Source organism: Antennarius striatus, chromosome 10, assembly GCF_040054535.1.
Source record: "Antennarius striatus isolate MH-2024 chromosome 10, ASM4005453v1, whole genome shotgun sequence".
Lineage (NCBI taxonomy): Eukaryota > Metazoa > Chordata > Actinopteri > Lophiiformes > Antennariidae > Antennarius > Antennarius striatus.
In genome coordinates this window covers 20,828,039-20,851,011 of record NC_090785.1, presented here as the reverse complement: position 1 = coordinate 20,851,011, position 22,973 = coordinate 20,828,039, and the positions used below count along the sequence as shown (strand labels likewise).

At 45.3% G+C, this 22,973-nt stretch overlaps 1 protein-coding gene across 1 annotated transcript; it reads right to left on the bottom strand.

Moving 5' to 3' along the window:
• Positions 1-347: 347 nt before the first annotated feature.
• trappc11 (trafficking protein particle complex subunit 11) lies at positions 348-21,510 on the bottom strand. The gene is made up of 30 exons (XM_068325145.1): positions 21,236-21,510; positions 17,606-17,834; positions 17,229-17,398; positions 16,898-16,968; positions 15,201-15,315; positions 14,795-14,894; positions 14,632-14,705; positions 14,384-14,480; positions 12,999-13,132; positions 12,211-12,352; positions 10,550-10,643; positions 10,373-10,452; positions 8,509-8,587; positions 7,660-7,714; positions 6,333-6,478; positions 6,104-6,165; positions 5,897-6,029; positions 5,371-5,501; positions 5,132-5,257; positions 4,852-5,045; positions 4,552-4,700; positions 4,320-4,441; positions 4,069-4,188; positions 3,918-3,983; positions 3,652-3,808; positions 3,468-3,579; positions 2,491-2,582; positions 2,200-2,333; positions 1,882-2,049; positions 348-1,779 (listed from the first exon to the last, which is right to left on the bottom strand). Exons 2-30 carry the CDS (start codon positions 17,810-17,812, stop codon positions 1,735-1,737), a joined length of 3,375 nt encoding a protein of 1,124 aa, XP_068181246.1. The 5' UTR covers positions 17,813-17,834; positions 21,236-21,510; the 3' UTR covers positions 348-1,734.
• Positions 21,511-22,973: the final 1,463 nt, after the last annotated feature.

Sequence of the window (22,973 nt, the reverse complement as noted above, 5' to 3'; positions counted from 1 at the left end):
TGCTACCGTAGCTTAGCACAAACTCCCCCTCTGGGATGACCATGCCCTTACCCTGGGAGTGGATATGTCAATCAATCAAATATGGCTCAGGATACGTCAATCACTCCCGTTGTTACGTCCATTTTTCTATTTTTGCTGGATGTGTTTTCCAGATTTTAGGAATTGGTAGGGTTAGGGAGGACCACTATAGGATCTCAGGTAGATGTTGTGAGATCACACCCGCCACTCCAATGTCACAGCTCTGAAGAGCATCAGCAGTGCTAGAACTACCCTGTTGGTGTATGCATGCTCGTTCAGTTCATATTCTCTGTTCCATTTTATCCACAAAAATAAGAACGCAGATAATGTTCTTTTAGATAAAATTATACTTTATTAATACCCCTAGGGAAATTATTAGCACACTCTAGGACACTTAGTTTTTCACATGCATATAGTGTGTACAGGCCTGTAACACACACACGGGGGGGGGGTGTAGAGTGGCAGGCAGTCTGTGGTGCGCCCTAATGAGCAAATTATAAAGGGGGACGGCGCCTTGCTCAAGGGGGGTGAGCTGACACCTCCCACTGTCAGCTCATACTCTGAGGTGGCTGCGCGAGAGCAGGAATCGAACCGCCAATTTTGTGATCATTGGATGACCTGCTCTACCTTTGGGCCACTGCCACCCCACAGATGTGTTCATCGTTTTGTATTGGACCAAAATCTCACGGATCAAAAGGAATCAAATATGAATGAAAAAAATTTCAAATAAGTTAGTAATAATCAAAGACAAACTTAAGTAGATGTGCTGTCAAAAACTAAATGAAAGGTTTTTTTCTTTGACCCTGCCTCTTGTCAGTGAGGGAAAGAGAAGCTGAATAACGTCATCATGTCAAGAGTTTTTCTCTGCGTTCTCAGGGCACGTTTGAAAAGTGGTCGTGTTCTCAACAGCTTTAGAACCTGAAACCTGAGTTGTCACTAGTGAACCGAGTCAACTGAGATGTGATGGACCAGAGGTCCTCAGGCCTGCTCTGACCATCTTCTCTTTGGTGGTCTCCATGCAGATCTATTGCTGTGGGACTGAGACGGTCTACACGTCGGACCCTTGCTGGTTAAACTGTTGAGACGATCTGATGGATTTTTTGCACCGAGTTCACTCACTGGTTTCATCCTGCTCAGGCTGAGCTGATGGGGAACACCCTCCAATGAGCACCACCTCTCTTTAAACAGTCTGTTCAAAACTAAACAAAGCAAAGACAACACAACTGAAGCTGAAGTTTCAGCCCTGGTTCCAATCAGTAAAGCTAACTAGTATAAATACACTTGTAAGCATGACCGAGAATTTAAATCAAATTCAAAACGTGATAAAGTGTTTTTTAGATGACTTATCAGACCACACACAGCCTGCTTTTCTTTTCAATTACAAACGCAATTTATAACTATATGAAGAAAGAAAAATTCAGATTTTATGTTTTTAATTTATTATTAGACGAGTAAAGACAGGAAAATCTTTAAACTCTCTAACATGAACTTGTGAAGACAAACCACACACAGCACGTGGAACACGAGTCGTTGATGGCCCTTCACTTCATTAAAACTTTACCACGCCCATTTTTACGTCACAAATGTCCTTCGACGGGGGGGTCCATTCAGTGCAAACCAACGGTGGTCCTGTGTTCTACTGGTTCCCTCGGGCGGTCCACATTGACAACACCCTCCGTGTGTGTGTGTTCAGTGTGTGTGAACATTGTGTCGTTGTCAGGCTGCAGCAATGGAGGCGTCATCCAGCTGTCGACCCTGAGGCTGAGGACAGAGAGGAGACGCTTTGGAACCTTGTTCACACTGAGGAGGAGGGGGGGGTCATGTGACACATACTGACGAAGAGGAGTGGGTCATGTGAAGTACCTTGACAAAGATGCGCTGGGGGAGAAAGCGTCTCAGTGTGTGTGTGTTGGTGGGGGGGCAGCGCGGCAGGCTGATGCTGAGCTGGGGGAGCGTCTGGTAACCCGCCGTCAGCGGGTAGAAGTTATAGAGCATGTGGTGGTCGCAGCCTGGCAGGATACGCACACGCACCTGACACACACACACACACACACACACACACACAAACACGCACACACACACAGAGACAGACACAGAAAGAGAGGGGGGAGAGAGAACCCGGCGGTTCAGAAACCAGACACAGATAGCTGTCAGTGCTCACACACAGATTCACACCCGTACCTGCTTGAGTCCAGAGAACATGAAGGCATCGGACGGTTCCACGGCCATCTCCACCTCCTGCACCAGAGCGGTCCGGTTCTCCATGTGGTACCGGACCGACAGAGACTCTCTGACCCGCCCGAACGACGGCACGTCTGGAAGCAAAAAGACACGTGTGAAACACTCCCCCACCGGCACGGAGCCAACAACCCTTCATCAACCACCTCCATCACACATACAACCACAGGGATCAACCAGGAACGTCAGTGTGTGTGTGTGTGTGTGTGTGTGTGTGAGGTATGTGTGTCTCACCAGCGTGGATGTACAGTGGGACGTCCTCCAGGATGATGTCCGGTAGCGTGACAGTAGTTTGGATCAGAGGAGCGTCTTCACTGTCCGACTTCCTGTGCGTCAAAAAGAGAATCTTCATTCAGCATCCTTCTACCAATATATTCACTATTTTTCTAATTCAGTAATCCCTTGTTACTCGCAGGTAATGCGTTCCTGGACAACCCGCAAAAAACAAAATTCCGCTACAAAGCAACTGAGTATTTATTTTAGGTAACTTAAACGTTTATGAAGTCAGTTCTACGAGTCAAACAGAGTGGCGCATTTTCATTTTAAATTAGCAGCATGACATTAAAAACTGGTTAAATGCATTAGGAGTGTCCCAGTCAGTTTGAACAGGGCGGGTTATTTCCTGATCTGAAGTTCGAAGCCGCTATTAAGGCTACGACTTTCATCTTCTTTTATCAATTAAATCTGGTTTTGATCGATTGGTATCTGAGGGGAGTCAACTGCTCGTTGCCACACTGCGTGTCCCTGCCATACCGATATTAAACCACCTTATATCTGTATTACCTTTGCCCATACTCTAATAGACTGTTTAAAACAATTTTGAGTGAAAGAAAAGTGTTCCTTTAATACACGGAAGTGTGCTGTTTTTCGTGAGTCTCAGAACGCAGAGCTGACAGCCACACGGATGCTGTCAGCCAATAGCATGCGCACACGGTATCACGTGACCACCTACTAAAAATCTGCCATGTGCCAAGCGCAAATAAGGGAGGGATTATTGTACTGTTAATCACTTAGACAACATTACTTTATCCGGGAGCGACCCCACACTCCCCCAAGAGTGACCCTACAACCATCTCCCCCAGAGCATACTCACAACCCTAAAGAGAGCGACCCCACCTCCCCCCGGGAGCGACCCTACTACCCACCTGGGAGCGGCCCTACGACCACCACCCCCCAGGGTGTGACCCTACGTCCCCCGGGAGCTTACACACCTCCTCCATGATATCAAGTAGTGTCCTGTGGCCACGCTGCTGCTGCTGGTCAGTGGGGGGGGGCACTGGAGACAGAAACACTCGCTGGCACACTCGCCTGTCTGCAGAACAACTGGACACACACACAGGGTTACACTATGGTCATGGGCTGGATGACCTCTGGAGCCGTGAGGCGGCCACACACCTCCCTGCAGCTGCGACTTAAGGGGGGGCGAGCTGCTGGTCACACTGAGCAACTGCAGGGAGGACGCCTCCAGCTGCAGGGGCCAGGGGGACGTGGACAGGACGTCTGCCATCAGCAGGAAGGGGATGTCCACCGCCACCCGGTCCATCGGCTCAAACTGACACACAGGACAAGAAATCAAAACCACTTCCTGTACGGTGAGGTCATTTCCTGCTGCAGGAGAGACGGTGTGTCCCTGACGTGACACCCGCCCCCAGCACACACACCTTGGTGGACACAAACTTTGTAGACACCTCAAACGGGACCACAGTCTCTATGGTAACTGTCTCATCCTGGAAGACAACAGAAAGGAGAACCCAGGTGAGGGACCAGCGAAGCGGCGCCGGGGGGGCTGCTGGGGGACAAGAACCTGCTCACCTTGTGGCAGCGACAGACCACCTGCCGTCCCTCCACAGCCGTGTCCACGCTGTAGGACACGTGCAGCAGGAAGACCCTCGCTCCAGTGGACACAGACTTCACATACACACACCTCTGCAACTGCACAAGGACAGGTGGGGGGGTCAGAGCCGGACGCTGGGGAGACTCCACCCCACATGTGTCAGGGAGTCAACATTACGTGTTCGCCTGCACCTGCAGGAAGTTCTCCAGCTGCAGGTCTGTCTTCCTACCATTTCTCCTGGGTTCAGATCTCCTACAGGTACGTCCGTCAGCAGAGCCGGAGGGCTGTCGTCACACACCTTTGAGCCATCGAGGGTCACGTATGTCGTCATGCCCAGGTTGGCGTCCTGGCCTGGACGAACCAATCACAACACAAACCGTATAACTACTGGCACCAAAGAAACCATTGAAGCTCATTGAAGCTCTGAAGCGACATAAACCCCGTGAGCACGACCCACGTACCAGGTTTGAGGCCCGCTGTCAGCTTGACGTCCTTGGCTGTGCACGGCTCCTGTGATTGGACAATCAGGCGGATGCAGTACATCTCGTTGATGAGCGCCGGGGGATGGTGGCTCAGCTGGACCGAGATCTGTGGGACTCTGGAGATGATCCTGAACGGCAGAGCCACAGAACCCGGGTCAGAGCTTCATGTGTGTCTGTGACGCGCGGACAAACGGAGCGTCTGTGAAACGTGGACAGAGGGCGGAGCCTCCCTCCATTACATCAGGATGGTGGTGTGTGTGTGGGTGAGCGAAGCCTTACATGGTACTGTGCTGCATGGTCAACATGTCCCAGTCCAGCTCCTGACACGCCTCCATGCTCCGAGCCCATCGCCGTGACGATCTGCTGGCCTGCAAGGCCTCATGGGTAGAGACTGCGTCTCCACCCGCGCCCCTCCAGCTCACAAACACACAGCGGCCAGAGTCGCTGCCCAGCATTACCTCAATGCTCGTCATCTACAGTAGCACACACACACACCCAGAAACACAACGTCACTCATGGCAACTGTCACACACTCTTCACACTCCCTCACACTCCTCACCTCAATCTTCTTGCCAACGTCTTCGGTCTGTGCGACGAAGCTGAAAGTGAAGCATTTAGGTTTCCCAGGTAAAAGGTTCATGTCATCTAGAGCTGAGGACTCCAACACACACCACTGGTTGTACTCCTGCACGCACACACACACACACACACACAGGTCACCTGAAAGGCAGCTCTTCATCATCGTCGTCGTCTGGGGTCAGACTTGATCATCTGCCCCCTTGTGTGTTTGTGCGTCACCTGGTTGCTGAGGCTGACTGCCAGCTTGCTAAACGACAGTGGATGAGGAGTATCAGCTCGAAGGAACACCTGCAGCTGGATGGGCTGGTCCACGTGGAAGCTGGGGGACTGGAACCGGGCCTTACACTGGACTGAAACAGTCACACGGGCACCAGGGGGTCTTATTTCAAGTCAGTTACATGAGCCTTAAGCTTTATCATCCATGTGACTTTAGAACATGCTGTCTTCATAGAAATGACTTCCTGTCTGCTGAGTCATCTGTTCTTCCCATCTATTACTTATGTGACGTGTTACTGGGGAGCAAACAACACACGGTGTGTCACTGATCAACACCTGAGCTTCAGCAGTTCTAGGATCAGGATCTTCCAACCAACCAATAAAACATTTTTAGAGTTAAGCTGTTGCATTTTTATTCGTCCTTGACTTCAGGTAGGGTCAGGGTTGTCAGCTTCAGGCTAAGCTAACAGGAAGAAGATCACATGACAGAAACCGGGACGAGAATCATGTGATGAGTGTGTTTACTGACTGAATGGAATGTAATCCTGAACTTCCACAGTCAGCTCGTTGGATCCAGCCAGCGCCATGCGGTCACTCCAGAGCGAGCGGGCAGCGGCGATGGAGGATGCATCACACTCAGGCTCGGGGTCAGGGACCTCGTTCTGAAAACACAGGGAGGAAGTAGGACCTGGGTCAGCTGGAGGTCAGCTCAATGTGGTGGCCTCCTTCAACTGACCGTCAGGACTCTGATGAAGTTCCGTTCAATCCTGGACTTCTGCTCCTCTTTCAAGGTTGAGGCTAGAAGACAAAGTGATGAATTATCTAAGCATCCTTTAAAGCATCCTTTAAATCATCCTTTAAAGCATCCTCGCCCTGTGGCTGCAGCTGAATGACAGTCAATGAATATCTGGCCGCTTCTTCTAATCGCTGAGAACAAAGCTCAACCTGTGGACCTTGTGGTGTACCTCTGCCCAGCAGCTCCATGCAGTAGATGATGTAGTCTTTGACGCTGGCCATCAGGAAGGCACAGCGCAGTGCCGTGGTCAGTATGGCCGTCAGCAGCCCCCCCCATCGCTCGGTGCGGTAGTCGCACATCACGTAGTCCAGCAGCCTGACCACCACACACACACACACACACACACACACACACGACAGTGTTATCGCTCATGATGAAGAGGAGCAACCATCATCACGGCTTCCTTTGTCAGGAGAATGGATGGGCGACTGCTGGCTCTGATTGGTAAGTCCGTTACATGAGGCTCAGACATCAAACTTGTGTGCTCTGCTCTGTGGTTTATGGGTTGTTTCAAGGACTGGACAGATGTGGTGCTCTATAGTTAAAGATGTCTGTAGAAGAACTTGTCTGTTGTCCATTTGTTGGATGAAGACTATCTAGACAATGTTGTTTCCTTTGTTGTTTTCTTGGGTTGGACCAACAGCGTTCAGGAGTCTTTGGCTCAACTCTGATCAGAAATAAACTATGCTGTGAATTACTTCTTACTTCTAAATGTGGAACCGTTACTGGAGGTCTGGACTGTGTCCTGATCTTCCTCACAGGACAGATGAGTTTGTGTTCTGATAAGAAGGGTTAGTTTCCTCTTCTTCCTAGAGGCCAATCACTCCTGTTAGTTTGAGTCGTGGTTATACCTGTTTTCTGGCACTGATTTCCAGGACGGATGAACTATAGTAATCCCTCGTTACTCGCGGTTAATGCGTTCCAGGACCACCCTTGAAAAATGAAATTCCGCAATATAGCGGCTATTTTTTATATACGGTAATTTAAACGTTTATGAACCCTCCCCATACTGACATTAAACCACCTTATATCTGTATTACCTTTTCCCACACTCTTAGACTGCTTAAGGCACTTGTGTTTCACGAAAGTGAGCTGCGTTCCGTGAGTCTCAGAATGCAGCGCACACACGGATGCTGTCAGCCAATAGCATGCACGTATGGTATCACATAACAACCTGCTACAAATCTGCGATGTAGACAAAGCCGCACATCTTGATGCGCAAACAAGCGAGGGATTACTGTTCTTGGTTTTTCTTAGTAAAGAGTGATGACATGGAACAAGCTTGTGTTTTCTTTTCTGTGAATTTTGGAGAGGTGAGCGTTTCTGTGTATTTTCAGTGATAAAATCAGAGGAGATGAATCCGTCTTATGCTCCACGATTACTCACTGATATGTGCCTCACCCGTACTGTAGCATCGTAGCTTCCCTGTTAAATGATGATCTGAGAATGTTATGGCTGTAAGACTCCATTTCAAGCCTGCATGCGCTTGGACTTACTTCAGAGCTTTGGTGTAATCTTTAGCGTGGTAGTACTCCTCTCCCATCTGCACCACTATGATGAAGACAGAAGAAGAAGAGAGGTGAGCGTGACCAGTTTAAAGATCTGCATTAGTGTGGGAAACGGGATGAGGGTCTGATGTGTATCTGGAAGGCGGTGTGATCCTGACACTTCAGTGTACCCTTGTGCAGTGACAAAAAATTTTCAAAACTGAAACCTGTCATTTCTTCTTAGAGCCAATGACGGTGTGGTAGAGATACATCTGACCCCAGGTAGCACACAGCGTCGCTGGCAGCCTCTACTTAACACTGTCATTTTCCTGCTTAGCTCCACGTACTGCTGGTACGTGAGCTAGCAGTCAGCAACCCCACAATTTAGATTCTAAATGATGCGTTCAGGCACCTGGTTGGTGTCATGCCATCAGTACACCAGTAAGGGTTGAGTTTGGCGGACTGGTGTTCATGAACTAACAGAGCAGGAAATGGCTGTCAGGATGTGTTCAAAGCATCAGAAGACAGAAGTCTTCACTTCCTGTTGGAGCGGATTGGGTTGCTGTCCAGACCCTGTCCTGGTCTGTTGTGATCCATGTGGAGTCCAGAAACAAAGCTGAACTGGTTCGTTTACATGCTGACATTCACCTCAAGTCACCAGCTTTGAGGTATGACCAGAAACACAAGGGAACTTCCTCTGCAGGGTGTTGGGAGGTTGGAGCGTCTTCACTCAAATGACGGCTCCATGATCGAAAGAAGTGGAACTAAACGTAGTGACAGCAGGAAGGTGACGGGACTCCTGTTGCTGTGGGATCCACTGGAGATCAGCTGAATGTACTCAAGAACAACGCTACTCACTTAGGTGGCTCTTCATTCGAGGACACTTGTACTTCTTGAACTGGGCAACAGCATTACTGAGAAGTGCTATTATCAGCTCCTAGGGGGACACACATAGCAAAAAGCGTGTTCAGAAAGCAGCACAACAAAAGCTGGCAGGAGCTGGAGGGGCAACACCCTGTGGGGTGTGTTTGATGGAAGGCTTCATGTGAAGGTGGAGACATCAAACATCTTGTTGGATCCGACAGAGAGCTTTACTACGCAGAACAACAGTTTGATGTCAACTACAGTAGATTCCTGTTTAATGGGTTTGCTTCGTTTGCTTCAGTAACTGTTAAACAAAACAGGAAGTTATTTCATACTGATTTCCCAGGAACCCCTGCCTCTACAGCTTGTGCATAGTATTAAGCTGATGGAGATGGGTTGACATCTACGCAGTCAGCCATGTCTCTGGTGAATCCTGTCACGCTGTTCCAGACAAGCCAAATAAAAATGAGACAAAGTCTGTTTATCCTGAGACAACAGAACAACTGGACTCTTTAGTTTGGGTTTTCTGCTGGTCCCAGTGACCCAGTCACATAGAAGATTCCAATCTTATCTGACAGATCCTGACGGTCCTGAATCTTTCAATATGGTTAAAATCACTTCCGTTCTGAAAAGCTCGGTGTTAATGGGCACGCCTGCGAGCTCTGTCGCCACCCAACTCCCCCTCTGAGCTGCCTCTATTAACATCTCCCTCCCCCTCGCGTTCACATGTGTTTTGTTAACGTGCGCACACATTACAGATCGATAGATTGCCATAGTCTGGAACTTTTTTAACTATCAGTAACTTCGCTGCTATGTATTTCACTCTAATACTTCTCGTGTTTTGCACTCTTGTTTTTCATGATAACGGTTGATTTTTCAACGCTAAGCGTGGAGCTGGTTTCTCAATCTGCTGAACAAAGACTCGTCGCTCGTGTAAACATGATGAGACTGGTCGGTGAGATAATTAAAGTTGTTTTCCTACAATCGTCATGGACAATGAGAGATCGTGGATAACACAGGGGCTAAGCTAACACAAACTAATGAAACATGGGATTTTACGGGTAGACCAAGTTTTTATCTTGTGTGCTCTTGTGTGTGTGTGTATACTGTATACACACAGCTCTCCAATCACTTAGAAGAGATAAAGCTGCTTTCATTCAACAGGTGGACATACACACACACACACGACCAAAGCCTCGCTAACTAGTTAGCTAAATGCTAGCTGACTTCAACAGCTTGTGAGGAACTTTCAGGGTGTAGTTCTTATCCAGGTTATCATCACACACTGGTACTGTAGCCTGATCACGAACCAAACACACACACACACACACACACACACACACACACATGCGCGCGCACTCATACGAACATGACTGGAGTTGGGATAACTAGTTAGCCAAATGCTGGTTGATTCCAACAGTTTTTGAGGAACTTTCAATGTGTAGCTCTGAGCTATGTCGTGACCATATATCGCTACCGTAGCCTGATCGAATTCCCCCTCTGGGATGAACATGCCCATATCCGGGTGGACAATCAAATATGACTCAGGATAGGTCAATTACGCACCGCGTGTGACGTCACACAAGGCGCTTTATGGATCCGATCGTTTTTGAGTATGTGCAGCCATGAATCCAAAAGATTCCAGTTATCTACAGGCTGTATTGTTTTCCAGATTCTAGGATTTGGTCTGTATATGTAGAGACCTGTAAAAACATGTTTTTCCATAATACAACCCCTTTTAAAATGCCTTCTGTTTGTTAAGCACCTGTCTGTATCAAATCAACCTAAATGAAGTGAAACACTATGTTGGGTAACGGCTAACGGAACATGCGTGCTATATGAACGTATGCCTCCTCACAGAATGTGGAACATCTCTCTCTTTGATCTGCAGGGCCAGAATCCCTGTCCTCTCCTTCTCTGCATCTGGAGGATCAATACCTAGAAACAGGACAGAGTTCAGGCTGTAACAACAAGTCAGGGGACACGTTTGGTCAGTAAAATACCTCCTGAACACGGAATCAGTCTGGGAACTCACTCTGGTGTCCTTGTCTCCAGGGCCTCTGTCCATAGAAGTCCAGCCCTCCAGTCTGATTGTCCACTGGTTCAGAAGAGGGATGAGCAGCTTCCGCCTAGAACAACCCAGCAACACTTAAAAGTAAATGCAAGCTTCTTAATTTGAGTGGTTTTTCTCCGTTTCTCTGTATTTTGTCGGTACACATTTGTCGTGTCGTGCCTGAATTGACTACAATGCCTTAAAGATTCCCCGGTGCCACACTCAGTGTTATCAGTATAGATGGCATGTAAATAAGTAAATGTATGTGAAAGTGCAAATGAGTGGGAGCTAAGCCTGAATAAATGAGCTTTAAAGAGGTGAAGGGAAAGTCACGTGATGAGTCCATCACCACTTTCTAGCAGTTAGTAGAAAGCTGCTGTTTGCTCTACAAAAAAAGCTGAACTTTTACCAGAACTCAAGGCATCCTTTGTAGAGCAAGCATTCACAAAGTCCCCATTACCTGTTACCAATACAGTACAAGCCCATAGTCCGTAGTCTACAGTGTGCTGTCATTCGCCATTGTGTGTTGGGGTAGTGGGGCCAGGAAAAGAGATATGGACCGTCTTAACAGACTCATCCGCAGAGCGGGCTCAGTGGCTGAGCCTGGACTCTGGAGACAGTTCTAGGGAGCAGGACCATGTCTAAATTCAGGGCCATCATGAACAACACCAGCCACCCCCTCCACACCACCTTCTCCCAGCAGAGGAGCATCTTCAGCGACAGACTGCTGTCACATAACGCCTCCACAGAGGCTGAGGTCCTCCTTCGTGCCCCGTGCCATCAGGGGGTACAGTGACTCTCTCAGGAGGAGTGGGGGGGGGGGTGGCGAGGTCAGCAAGCGGTTAAATGGATTTAATTTTATACTGTTTATATTTTAATTTCATACTGTTTATGTTTTAGTTATAGTTTAGTATATGTCCTGTTAATGCTACATGTGTCTGTTAGTGTAGTGTATGTCTTGTGGTATGTCCTGTTTTGTTTGTTTTTTCCTGGTGTTTGGCTGAGCAGTGGATATGTGCAATTTCCTCTGGGATTATTAAAGTATCTATCTATCTATCAATACAGTAATCCCTCGTTATTCACGATTATTGCGTTCCCATGAAAAAAAAATTCCACGATATAGCAACAAACTATTTATTTTATTAACTACGCTAATTTAAACGTTTATGAACCTTCCCCACACTGATGTTAACCACCTTATATCTGTAAACATCAATGTGGGGAAGGTTCATAAACGTTTAAACCACTTTATATCTGTATTACCATTTCCCACACTCTTCTTTAATACACGGATGTGCGCTGCGTTCCGTGAGTCTCGGAACGCAGCCCACAAACAAATGCTGTCTGGCAATAGCAAGCGCGCATGGTATCACGTGACTACCCGCTAAAAATCAGCAATGTAGTTAAACCGTACATCTTGAAGTGCAGATAAACGAAGGATTACTGTAATCTCTATTTACATCACAAAGGGCGGGGCTTCGCCAGAAGTGGATGGGGTTTGTTGTATTTAATTAGTTTTTTCTGATCTGAACCCTTCAGTGCATCAGAGTGATGTCTTTAATAAACAAGATTCCATGGTTACCCCCAGACCACTTGAGGGGTGGAAGATCAATCCACCAGTGGACCAGCTGTGGGATTATCACCTGGCAAAGCTGCTGCGCCTGCAGCTTCCTGTCCTGGCTGTAACAGGCAGCTTGCTGGTAGTAGAACCCCGGGTTCTGGGTCTGTATGGCAGTCAGGCCCAACTTGATGGCCTCATCAAAGAGCTCACCAAATGACTGGAACCTGTTTGGGAGTGGAAAGGAACTGGTGGGTTACGGAGTCACTCTGGCGTTACACAGCAGCAGTATGTACACACAAGTCCATCAATCTTGACTATCCTCATCTTAATTTACTTTAGAAAGAAACAAAGAAAGAAATGCACTTCATTAATCCTGTAGGAAATTGTTATTTTTCACTCATGGTGTTATTTTGTTAGTATATTGAGGCATGTGTGTGTGTGTGTGTGTGTGTGTGTGTGTGTGTGTGTGTGTGTGTGAAACAACCACACACACACAAGGGGCCTGTAGTCATGCGATATACAGTATACACTGGGAGGCAGAGTGATGGGCAGCTCTTTCTTTGGAGCACCCCAAATGAGCAGGTTGTAGGGAGGGGTGCCTTGCTCAAGAGCACCTCAACAGTGCTCAGGAGGTGACCTGACACCTCCCACTGCCAGCTCACACTCCAAAATGTTTCGGCCCACCTGGGTCTTGAACCTGCAACCTCTGGTCCCCAGTCCAAGACTGATAATGGACTGAGCTCCTGCTGCCCCCAAAAACTTGATTTCACACAGGTCAGCTGTTAATCAAGGTGTAATGATTACCAGCAGGTGGAACAGACATGCCTTCATCACCAGGCAGTGTACACAGACTCAAAGACAGTGTCTTACTGTTTAGACATCCAAGCTGCATGTTCGAAGGCTAGTTCTGCACAGCCCACCTTCTTCTTACACAGGTCGATGTGCTTCCTGAACTGCGCTATGGCATCCAGAGGAGTGTTGTGCTGGAAACACAGACGGCAGATCTGAAGAGAGAGCAAGTTCCAGAATGAGGTTCATGGTAAGTAACTGGAGGCACATTCAAAATGGCTCAAATCACAGCTGACAGCTAGAAAGGTTGGACAGGAAGCGAGATTGACGTTTTAAATAAAAGTCACACAGAAGCCTAAAGGTAGTTTCCTGTTGATTAATATACTGTCGTCTAAAAAGACGCCGGTCAAGCTACCCAGAGACAGAATACCTCGGAAACACTAATCCATCAGTACTGTTGTTTTATGTGAAACTTCAACTCACAAGGTGAACGGTTGCCATTTTTCCACTTGAAGTAAAAGGAGAAAGTGTTTGCTGCTGTTGTAAATGTTTCTGTGGTACTCAAAGTACAAACTACTAACAACACCGGAACAGCGTGGATAATTAATTCAGTCTATAATGTAGACAGAATGCAGACAGAACAGTGTTTGGTTCCAAAGGCCTGTGGACATGCCTGCATCAGACTAACACGTCTGAAACATCAGATTTTGGATTAGACAACATTTGGAGACTTAAAAACCCAACAAAAAAGGAACACACTTTCTTCTCTGCGGTACATCAATCATCCTCAAGAAGTGACTTTTTCCTCACAAATAATTCTATCGCACATAAAACTTCTATTAGAATTCATCCAATTATTATTAGTGACCATGCAACCATATCACTCAGCTTACAAACAGTTAATTACCATAAACCTCCACAGACTTGGCGCTTCAACTTTTCTCTGCTTTAAGATCCAGAATTTGATTGAATAATAAGGCAAGAATGGGCAGAATTTTTAAAATAGAATGAATTTCTTGATTCCTCTCCTTCCTTACTTGATGAAACTGGGAAGGCTGTAATCAGGGGTAAAATAATACACACCTCATTCAAAAAAAACCCAAAAACAACAAATGCAGACAGAAATTGAGAAAAAACTCGATGCATGCAATAAAATATATATAAAAAGATTTTGCTGCAAGACTAAAACAAGCATTGATCTCATAAAAAACTATGAGAGTACATACAGACAAAAAAAAAGACTAACACGTCTGAAGTACCAAAGGGAACTGTCAATTGGCCTAACATATATACGTTTTTTCTGTCCCGAGACATTCCAAGCTGGGTCTAAACTGCTGCTTGTACAGAACTCCTACTAATATTTCACTGACCTTTGAGGATCTGTGCGTGACAAGCACAGTCCTGACTTCTTGTCTCATTCATGGAAACATCCATGAAAATCTGATAGAACATTCACACAGACATACCTTATAGTTGATAAATCCAGCCATGGTTTTGATCTCCAGCATGTTGGTCTCATGTGCTCTGAGCTCATGAATGAGGCCGTAAGCAGTCCTGTAGTATCTACAGACATAAACCTTCATTCAGTATGAAGCCTGGCTGTCTGCATGTTCAAACCACACCATCACTCTTTTCAATCTTTATGAATTTCAGAATAGTCAACAATATGTGAATAAAGTCTGTTGTCAGTAATGAAGGCGTGGGTCCCACTGACTTGAGGGCGTTTTGCGTGTCCTGTTTCAGCTCACTGAAGAAGGCGATTTTGAACTGGTGCCTGACAAACAGCAGCTGGGAACACAAGCAGCACGGACACGGGAGCTTGAGCTACCAGCAGTCAGCTTCTACACGTTTCCCCACAGTGCAGTGTGTCCTCCTACCTGATGTGTTGTTTTATTGAGGAACTCTTTATGTGATTTGACTCGACGGATCTCAGTGTAGTAATATGTCTGAGCATGTTCATAGAAAGCATTTTCCAACCTGTACAATAACACACAGGATGTCCACATTTCACAGCATGAACACCAAATGACAGGGACATAACAGGCTAAGACCTGTCAAATACATGATTATTGATCAGCTGTTTCAATTCCGATTTCTTTGTGTATTCTCAATGATTTTACAGATTTTATGTTTATATGAAACATAGTGAATATTCTTTATTTGCTGTACAGTAAAGTGAACTGTAGTAGAAGGATTACGATGTTATAAATATTCAAGTTGATTTTAACTGTCATCAGTAGTAGTAGTACTAGGTTGTGTGTATACATCCATCTTGGGTCCTACCTGATGATGTAGCCCACCAGGTGGTCTGTGTGGGGCAGAACAAACAGACTCTTTCCAGACAGATCACAGGCGTTACAAAGAGTTGCAGCTCTCTCAGATGCCACCATGTCTTCTCCTGCAGCCACAACATCGTCGCAGACATGTGTGTGAAACTACTGCCTTTTTCTTTGGTGGAACACAATGAAGTGTAATTGCACATCTGCTCCTGTAGGTAAGCAGTGGCGCCTTCATGTCTACTGTACTGTAGTGTGCTCTTCAATAGGATTACTATTAACTATTATTTAAGTGTTTAGTCCTCTGCTATGGTGGTGAGCTTTGCACTGAGCGAGCACCCACACCCACATGCGTGCACACACATCCACACACACAGACACACACACTTGCACTCTTGTTTAACATGAAATTACTTTTTTTACCCTGTACTAAGCCTTGAGCTACTTTCTTCGTCAGCTGAACGTGACTCGTGGATCATTGTGTAAACATCGATAGCTGATCGAACCGAGACTGGCCAGTGAACATCGTGTAAGACTTGTGGAGAAAAACACAGTATTTGCAAATGGGACAAAAATCAGTGTAGACGACATGGGATGATTACAGACAGGAGGTAACTGAAGCAGTGTTTCCCGACAATTGTCACAGACAATGAAAGATTGCTGGCTAACAACACCAGTGAGCCAAGTTAATGCAGTCTAATGAAACATAGGATGTTACCCGAGAGGTAAGACCAAACGTGGAGGTGTTTTCTTGTATTCGTAAAGTATATTTAACTGCTGACTGTTGGACACTGTCCCTACTTTATTTCTGATCACTAAACCTACGTCACAGTGAGGAGAACGACTAGTGGAAGCTAGGACACGATAAACTGTACATACCTGTGTATATATTTTTATTCTCTTATCTATTTATTAAGATTTCCTTTAGTTTTTCATTCTTAAATTTTCCTTGTGTGTATGTGTGTGTGCGTGTGTGTGTGTGCGCATAATCAGCCTTTGTCTCACAAGGCTGGGAATAAGTGATAAATTCACCCTCTTGAATTTTGCCTAGATTATTTCACATGTAGGGTTTTGGTCAGTTGAACGTAACCCTTGACTGGTGACAGTGAATATGTATTACGCTGTAAAGGCTGAGGCTGTTTGTTCATGAGCAATGTAGTCACTTTGCATACACGCAGGTCTCAGATCATTTAGAAGAGCCAAAACTGCTTTTATTCATCAAAAACCAGACAACAGTTCTGATTTAGTAGCGTCTTCATCTCCTCTGAAACTATACTGTATGTTCGCTATGACACTGAGGATCCACCTTAAGTGGACACACACACACACACACACACACACACACACACACACACACACACACACACACACGACTAAAGGACCGCTGACTGGTTAGCCAAATGCTAGTTGACTTCAACAGCTTGTGAGGAACTTTCAGTGTGTAGCTCTGAGCCAGTAGTTACGTCATGTACGGTGCTGTTATGAATCGGAGGGTTTTCTCTGTGGATTTTTCATTTATTCATATATTTATTGATGCAGGAATTGTTTTTTTTCCAGATTCTAGGAGTAGGCAGGTTTGGGGAGGACCACTACATATATGTAGAGACCTGAAAAAATATGTTTTTCATAATAGAACCCCTTCAAGTTTATTTTATAGCCACAAAGTTAAACTCCCACAGCTGGGTATGACACAGTGGAACAGACCTGGAGGTAGAGGAGTTTTCTTCTGGATCAGAACCACAGCCACCTTAGTGTTCCTGCTCTGGAGACTGGTTCTGAAGACAACATGACGGTTATCAGAAACTAATAGCTGTGTTGTAACTAACACAATACACAACTAACACAAGGCTTGTAGAAACAAAACAAGCAGCAGGTTCCTGTGCTACGTTGATGACTCAACATTTCTATATGTAATCAGAGCAATGTTGGACCAGACTAAAGACAAACACAGGTGGAAATGTGCTGGCAGAACCACTCACATTTCATGCTGCAGTCAGTGAGGATCTAGCTGATCAGCTCCGTTCTAAAAGCCTACCTGACGATCTCCACTTTAGTTGCACATTCAGACTGTTTCTCTTTCCACTGTGGATCGTCCCAATCCAGTTCATAGAATAGAACAACCAGAGCTGGCACCAGGTTCAGATGTTTATTCATCCAGCCGGTCTTCAAGATGCCTTTGGGGATGTACCACTCATAGGATGTTCGCTAGACAGATCCAGAGAGAATAACTTTTAAGAAACACACATTTTACATCTTAATGTGTTGGGTTGACTGGATATCGCATTTCCTTTGCTTTGTGATTAGATAAGATATACTTTAATAATACCAAACTGGGAAATTCACAATGATGATGGTGAATCATCATCAATCATTGAATCATCAATGATGATTAAGGAGGAAGCCATTGCTCACTTTAGTACGACATTTGGGGTACTCATGGTCTCCTGGAAGTACTTTGAAAGATATAGGGACTCTGTCAGCTCTGCGGTTGGCACAGAACGCGTCCCAAATAGCTCGGTGCACGGCGTTAAAGACCACATCCAGTCCAGTTAAAGCCACAAAAGCCATGGGCCGACAACACAGCTCCGGAGGCAGCTCCCACTGTGAACCTGCTGTCATGATCGTTCAGCTGTGGACAGACCTACAAAAGACAGCAACATCAGAACACGTGCAAACATATAAACGCTCATCACACACACACTAGCACCAGTGTTCCCTCTAAACTGCATGCTTGCCCAATTGCACACTGTTCACACAGTCTGAGCGCACAAAAAAATCTATGCTGCGCAATAAAATAAAATTTGATATAAACTTATTGTGATATCCTGTGTGTTGTTACTGCAGTCACACAACGGTCAATAGCCCCAGAAAACAGCGCTTTGACGTTTCCTGTATTGAATACATTTTCTGAATAAAACCAAATATAATTTAATTGAATGTGTTAATCCTTGCCTGTTATATCATAGCCATATATTACAGGAAGTTGGTTTATTTATTTATTTATTGATCCTTGCACGGTTCAACATGGCAGTCAGAGACTGCAACATCCTGCAACTTAGGTCTGGGTGCCTAGAAAGTAGTACCTGACAAGTGCATAGCTTTGACCTGTAGGTCAAAGCTAGTGCATAGGTAGATAATAGCACTGGCTTTGATCTATGGTCTTACTCACACTGGCCTTCCCCCTAGTCTTGTATCTTATACGGTTCCTCAGTGTACAAAAGTTGAAATTTGACCTTGACCTGGTTTTCTCAAGGTCAAGGTAATCATCCCATTTTCGTCCCCTTTGCCGCCCGAGTAATCTGCTTTTTGTTTCATCTTCCTATCTGCAACAGTTGTGAAGATATTTGGTGGACTAATGAACGGACGAACACTGACAATTACATCACCGCTTTGAAGCGGGATGTAATAAAGCAATAAGAGATATAGATTACACGTTCATGCATGTCTATGGCGCAGTGGTTAGCGCTGTCGCCTCACAACATGGCGGACCCGGGTTCGAGTCCCGCTCTGTGCGGAGTTTGCATGCTCTCCCCGTGTCTGCGTGGGTTCTCTCTGGGTTCTCCGGCTTCCTCCCACCTCCAAAAGCATGCACTTCAGGTTGATTGGCCGGTCCCAAATTGCCCGTAGGAGTGAGTGTGTGTGTGTGAGTGGTTGTATGTCTTTGTGTGTGGCTCCGCGGTGCACTGGCATCGTGCCCGGAGTGTCCCCCGCCTCACGCCCTATGCCACTGGGATAGGCTCCAGCTCCCCGTGACCCGCTGCGGCGGATGTAGCGGTGGTAATATGAAAATGACTGACTGACATATATACAAATCATCAGCAATCTGAACGCTAATCTAATCAATCCAGATGGTACTGACACGATAAGCAGTGCACCTGCTGTTTCATCCATTTTAACACATCTGGGACCGGCCGGGGTTTCCAATCCCCGTCAATTGATTCGAATCACTAAACAGGTTCACCTGGTGAATGAAGCGCCAATGTGTCACCTGGTGAAAGAAGCTTTTCGTGTTTCAAAGCACTTGAGTGTTTCAAACGTCATCAGTCACATAGTTTTCCACGTTTGAAGCAGGCTTTGAACCAGTGGTTCAGAAAAAATGCCTACAGAGTCCGGGGCGCATATCGAAGCACCAAAACAAAGTGGAAATCACTACAGAGCGGGACTTGAGAGAAGTTCTGGATTGTTACTTGTTAAGGCTGGACGCAGAAATTAAGCTTGCCAAAAGAAGTCTGTGGTTGTCATCCTTGCCCACATTACAGGAAACCGGGGATGTCACAGTATTAAATAGAGTAACATCTAATATTACATGTAAACTAATCAATTAGACCAATACTATTGTTTTCTATACAATTTTGCATCGTAACTCAGTGAGTGACAGGTGTCCAGCCAATAATACTGTAAGGTTCACTTGCGCTACGCAGTCAATCATAGCACTGACGGTCCTGCATGTGCACCCTGCTATACGCGCCATGCAGGTTAGCTAGTTAACGACCGGAAATGAACGGGCAGAAACATATCCACTCACCAAGCCAAAGTAAAAAAGAAATGCATTTTTTAAAGATGGAATGGCTGTCGTAGTATATGCAAATAGAAGAACAAGCTGTGAAACTGGGTGAGATTTTTCACATCCCGCTTCAAAGCAGTGATGTATTGTAATTGTCAGCGTTTGTGTGTTCATCCGTTTGTCCGTCCATCTGTAGATGAGTCCAACAAATATCTTCACAACCGTTGCAGATAGAAAGATGAAACAAAACGCACATTACTAGGGTCGCAAAGGGGATGAAAATGAGATGATGAGCTTGACCTTGAGAAAACTAGGTCAAGGTCAAATTTTAACTTTTGTACACTCAGGAACTGGACAAGATAGAAAGACGAGGGAGAAGGCCAGTGTGAGCAAGACTGAAGATCAAAGCAAAGGTTCTTGTTTCTTTTTGAAAAAGTTCAAAGCAAGAAGAAGCCGAAGCCATGATCCTGGACAAAGTGTACAACCATGTGAAAAATAAGGTAAAATTTAAGTCAGATTTGTGCATATTCTAATGACATTTATTAAGATTTTTTATTTATGGATATTAAACATTAAATGCTGTTACTACTAAATAATTTTGGGTGGTAGATATGCTAATAAAAAGGAGAAATAAGATTTTTTACAGAGTTAAAGGCATTTACACTGTATCACAAACAACAGCACACGTCATTGTGCAAAATATGAATGTCTTAATGTGAACAAAACGTTCTATCTGAAAGTTGTATATGTATCATGTCTTAGACAACAGGACCGTAAGCCAGGCCACAACTAGACCTTACTGAGGCCAAAGCAGGGACCCTCACATATAACATATCTCATGAAGAACAAGATTTTTGTCTTTTTCGTTTGAAGTGGGGCATATCACTTATATTAAAAGTAAACTAATGAAAATTGCTACTGTAACCATGTAACTTGCTCTGATCAAAGATATTGATAAAGTGTGATACTGATGTGTGGCCACAGCGTGCACGTCTGCTGTTGCTCACAGTGGTCCTCAGTTTGCTCAGGAAGCTTGTGTGTATGCCCACATGAAAAAATAGAGGAAACATTGACTGGCACCCTAATCCTGCAAGGTTTAGGTCTAACGTTTAATAAATAAGCAAAAACTGATGAGAAAAACCAAACGTGAACATTTTCAGATTTGAATGGACTACAATTAACCTTCTTGTCATGTTTCTCCAAGCATGAACAGACAGAGGCTTCAAGAATATGATCAACTCACAGGTCACATGACATGAAGGCTAGCGCTAGCTAGCAGAGTTCAGCTGCGAAGGGCCACGAATTAGTAGTTCCTGCCCAAAAGAGATCGATCACTTCACCCCATGTTTGTTTGTTAAACAGCAGATCATCACGGTTACATGAAATCTACTATAAATTCACGAAGCGGGTGATCCCTTGTGTTTGAGTAGCAGCGTAAATATATGACGGAAAGCCGACGTTGGATTTGTCTGCTAGCCTGCCGGCATTCTCACTAACTTGCAATAATAATCTCATAGAGATAGGAAACAACGACATACCTCAGATGCATCACCTGAAGTCAACGGAGAAGGACAGCTAGCTAGGCTGGCTCACCTAGCTGCTAGCAGCTAGGTGGGCGAGGCTGTGGATTCAACTAGAAACAAACGACGGTAACTTTTAGTTTTGGGCCGCCTGGCTTCGTCTGAGCAACATCCCAGCGAGCCAGCAATGTGTCAAAATAAAAGTAAAAGTAAAAGTAAAAACACGGTCTATCTGTTAGCTGTAGGTGAAGTATGAACCAACTAGCGACGGTAGCAAGTTGGCTATCTGTGGAAGGAGGTGGAAGTTACTTCCGCTTAGATTTTTCACAATAAAAAGGCTTCCTTGAAAAATACAGTACAGTACAGTATGCGTTTTTTTCAAAACTTACACTGTAACTTATACTTATACTTTAATATACACTTTAATCACATTCAAACATTTGACAATTTTTCATTAGATTAGATGAAACTTCAAAAACACTAAACACTCAAAAACACTAAACACCAATAAACAAAAGGAAATACAACATAAAAATTAGTGCATTATAACAGGAAGTTTGCAAAAGTGAGGTGGTCATCAACTAAAGTGCATAGGACATTTTTGTAACACCAGATGTTCCTAAAGTTATTCAGGTCTTTTGTCATTTTATAGAAACCAAATTCTAGTTTTAAGCGACATCTGATGTTACAGCAGAAAACAGTAGCTGCTTCTTGAACAGTATTGTTTTCAGTTCTCCTCTTCCTGATCACATAAATTGCGAGTTTTGCCTCTCCAGAAATAACATTTGAAAAGCTGCCACGTTCTCTGATTCAATTTATTGTAGATGAATTTCCTGATACTAAAATTTTCACTGAACAAATTAAAAACATTCGTTAGAAGAGTGAAGAGCACTGCAAGTCTCCCACACTCACTGAAAGCATGAAAGACTGTCTCACGAAGGGGACAGAAGGGACACTGGCTGGACACCTCCTCTTCTTCTTCTTTTCCCTTCGGCTTTTCCCTTCAGGGGTCGCCACAGCGAATCAATTTCCTCCATCTAGCCCTGTCCTTTGAATCCTCTTCTCTCACACCAACTACCTTCATGTCTTCCCTCATTACATCCATAGACCTCCTCTTTGGTCTTCCTCTAGGCCTCCTGCCTGGCAGTTCAAAACTCAGCATCCTTCTACCAATATATTCACTATCTCTCCTCTGGACATGTCCAAACCATCTCAGTCTGGCCTCTCTGACTTTATCTCCAGAACCTCTAACATGTGCTGTCCCCCTGATGTACTCATTCCTGATCCTATCCTTCCTGGTCACTCCCAAAGAGAACCTCAGCATCTTCATCTCTGCTACCTCCAGCTCTGTCTCCTGTCTTTTCCTCAGTGACACTGTCTCTAGACCAAACAACATCGCTGGTCTCACCACAGTTTTGTACACTTTTCCTTTCATTTTAGCTGAAACTCTTCTATCACACATCACACCTGACACTTTCCTCCACCTGTTCCATCCTGCCTGTACACGCTTCTTCACCTCTTTTCCACACTCTCCATTGCTCTGGACTGTTGACCCTAAGTATTTAAAATCCTCCACCTTCTTGATCTCTTCTCCCTGTAACCTCACTCTTCCACTTGGGTCCCTCTCATTCACACACATGTACTCTGTCTTACTGCGGCTAACCTTCATTCCTCTCCTTTACATCGCAGGGGCGAAAACAGAGATAAAAGCATTGGAACCGATGGCACCATGTAAAATAAGAGAAATACAAAAATT

Excerpts from the sequence above, each read along its gene's own strand:
- trappc11 (XM_068325145.1), bottom strand. The coding sequence starts at position 17,812 with ATGACAGCAGGTTCACAGTGGGAGCTGCCTCCGGAGCTGTGTTGTCGG. Across the intron at positions 16,969-17,228 it reads ACTAAAGTGGAGATCGTCAG|AACCAGTCTCCAGAGCAGGA; the intron begins GTAGGCTTTTAG and ends TGTTGTCTTCAG. Across the intron at positions 4,189-4,319 it reads ATCTGAACCCAGGAGAAATG|TTGCAGAGGTGTGTGTATGT; the intron begins GTAGGAAGACAG and ends GTCCTTGTGCAG.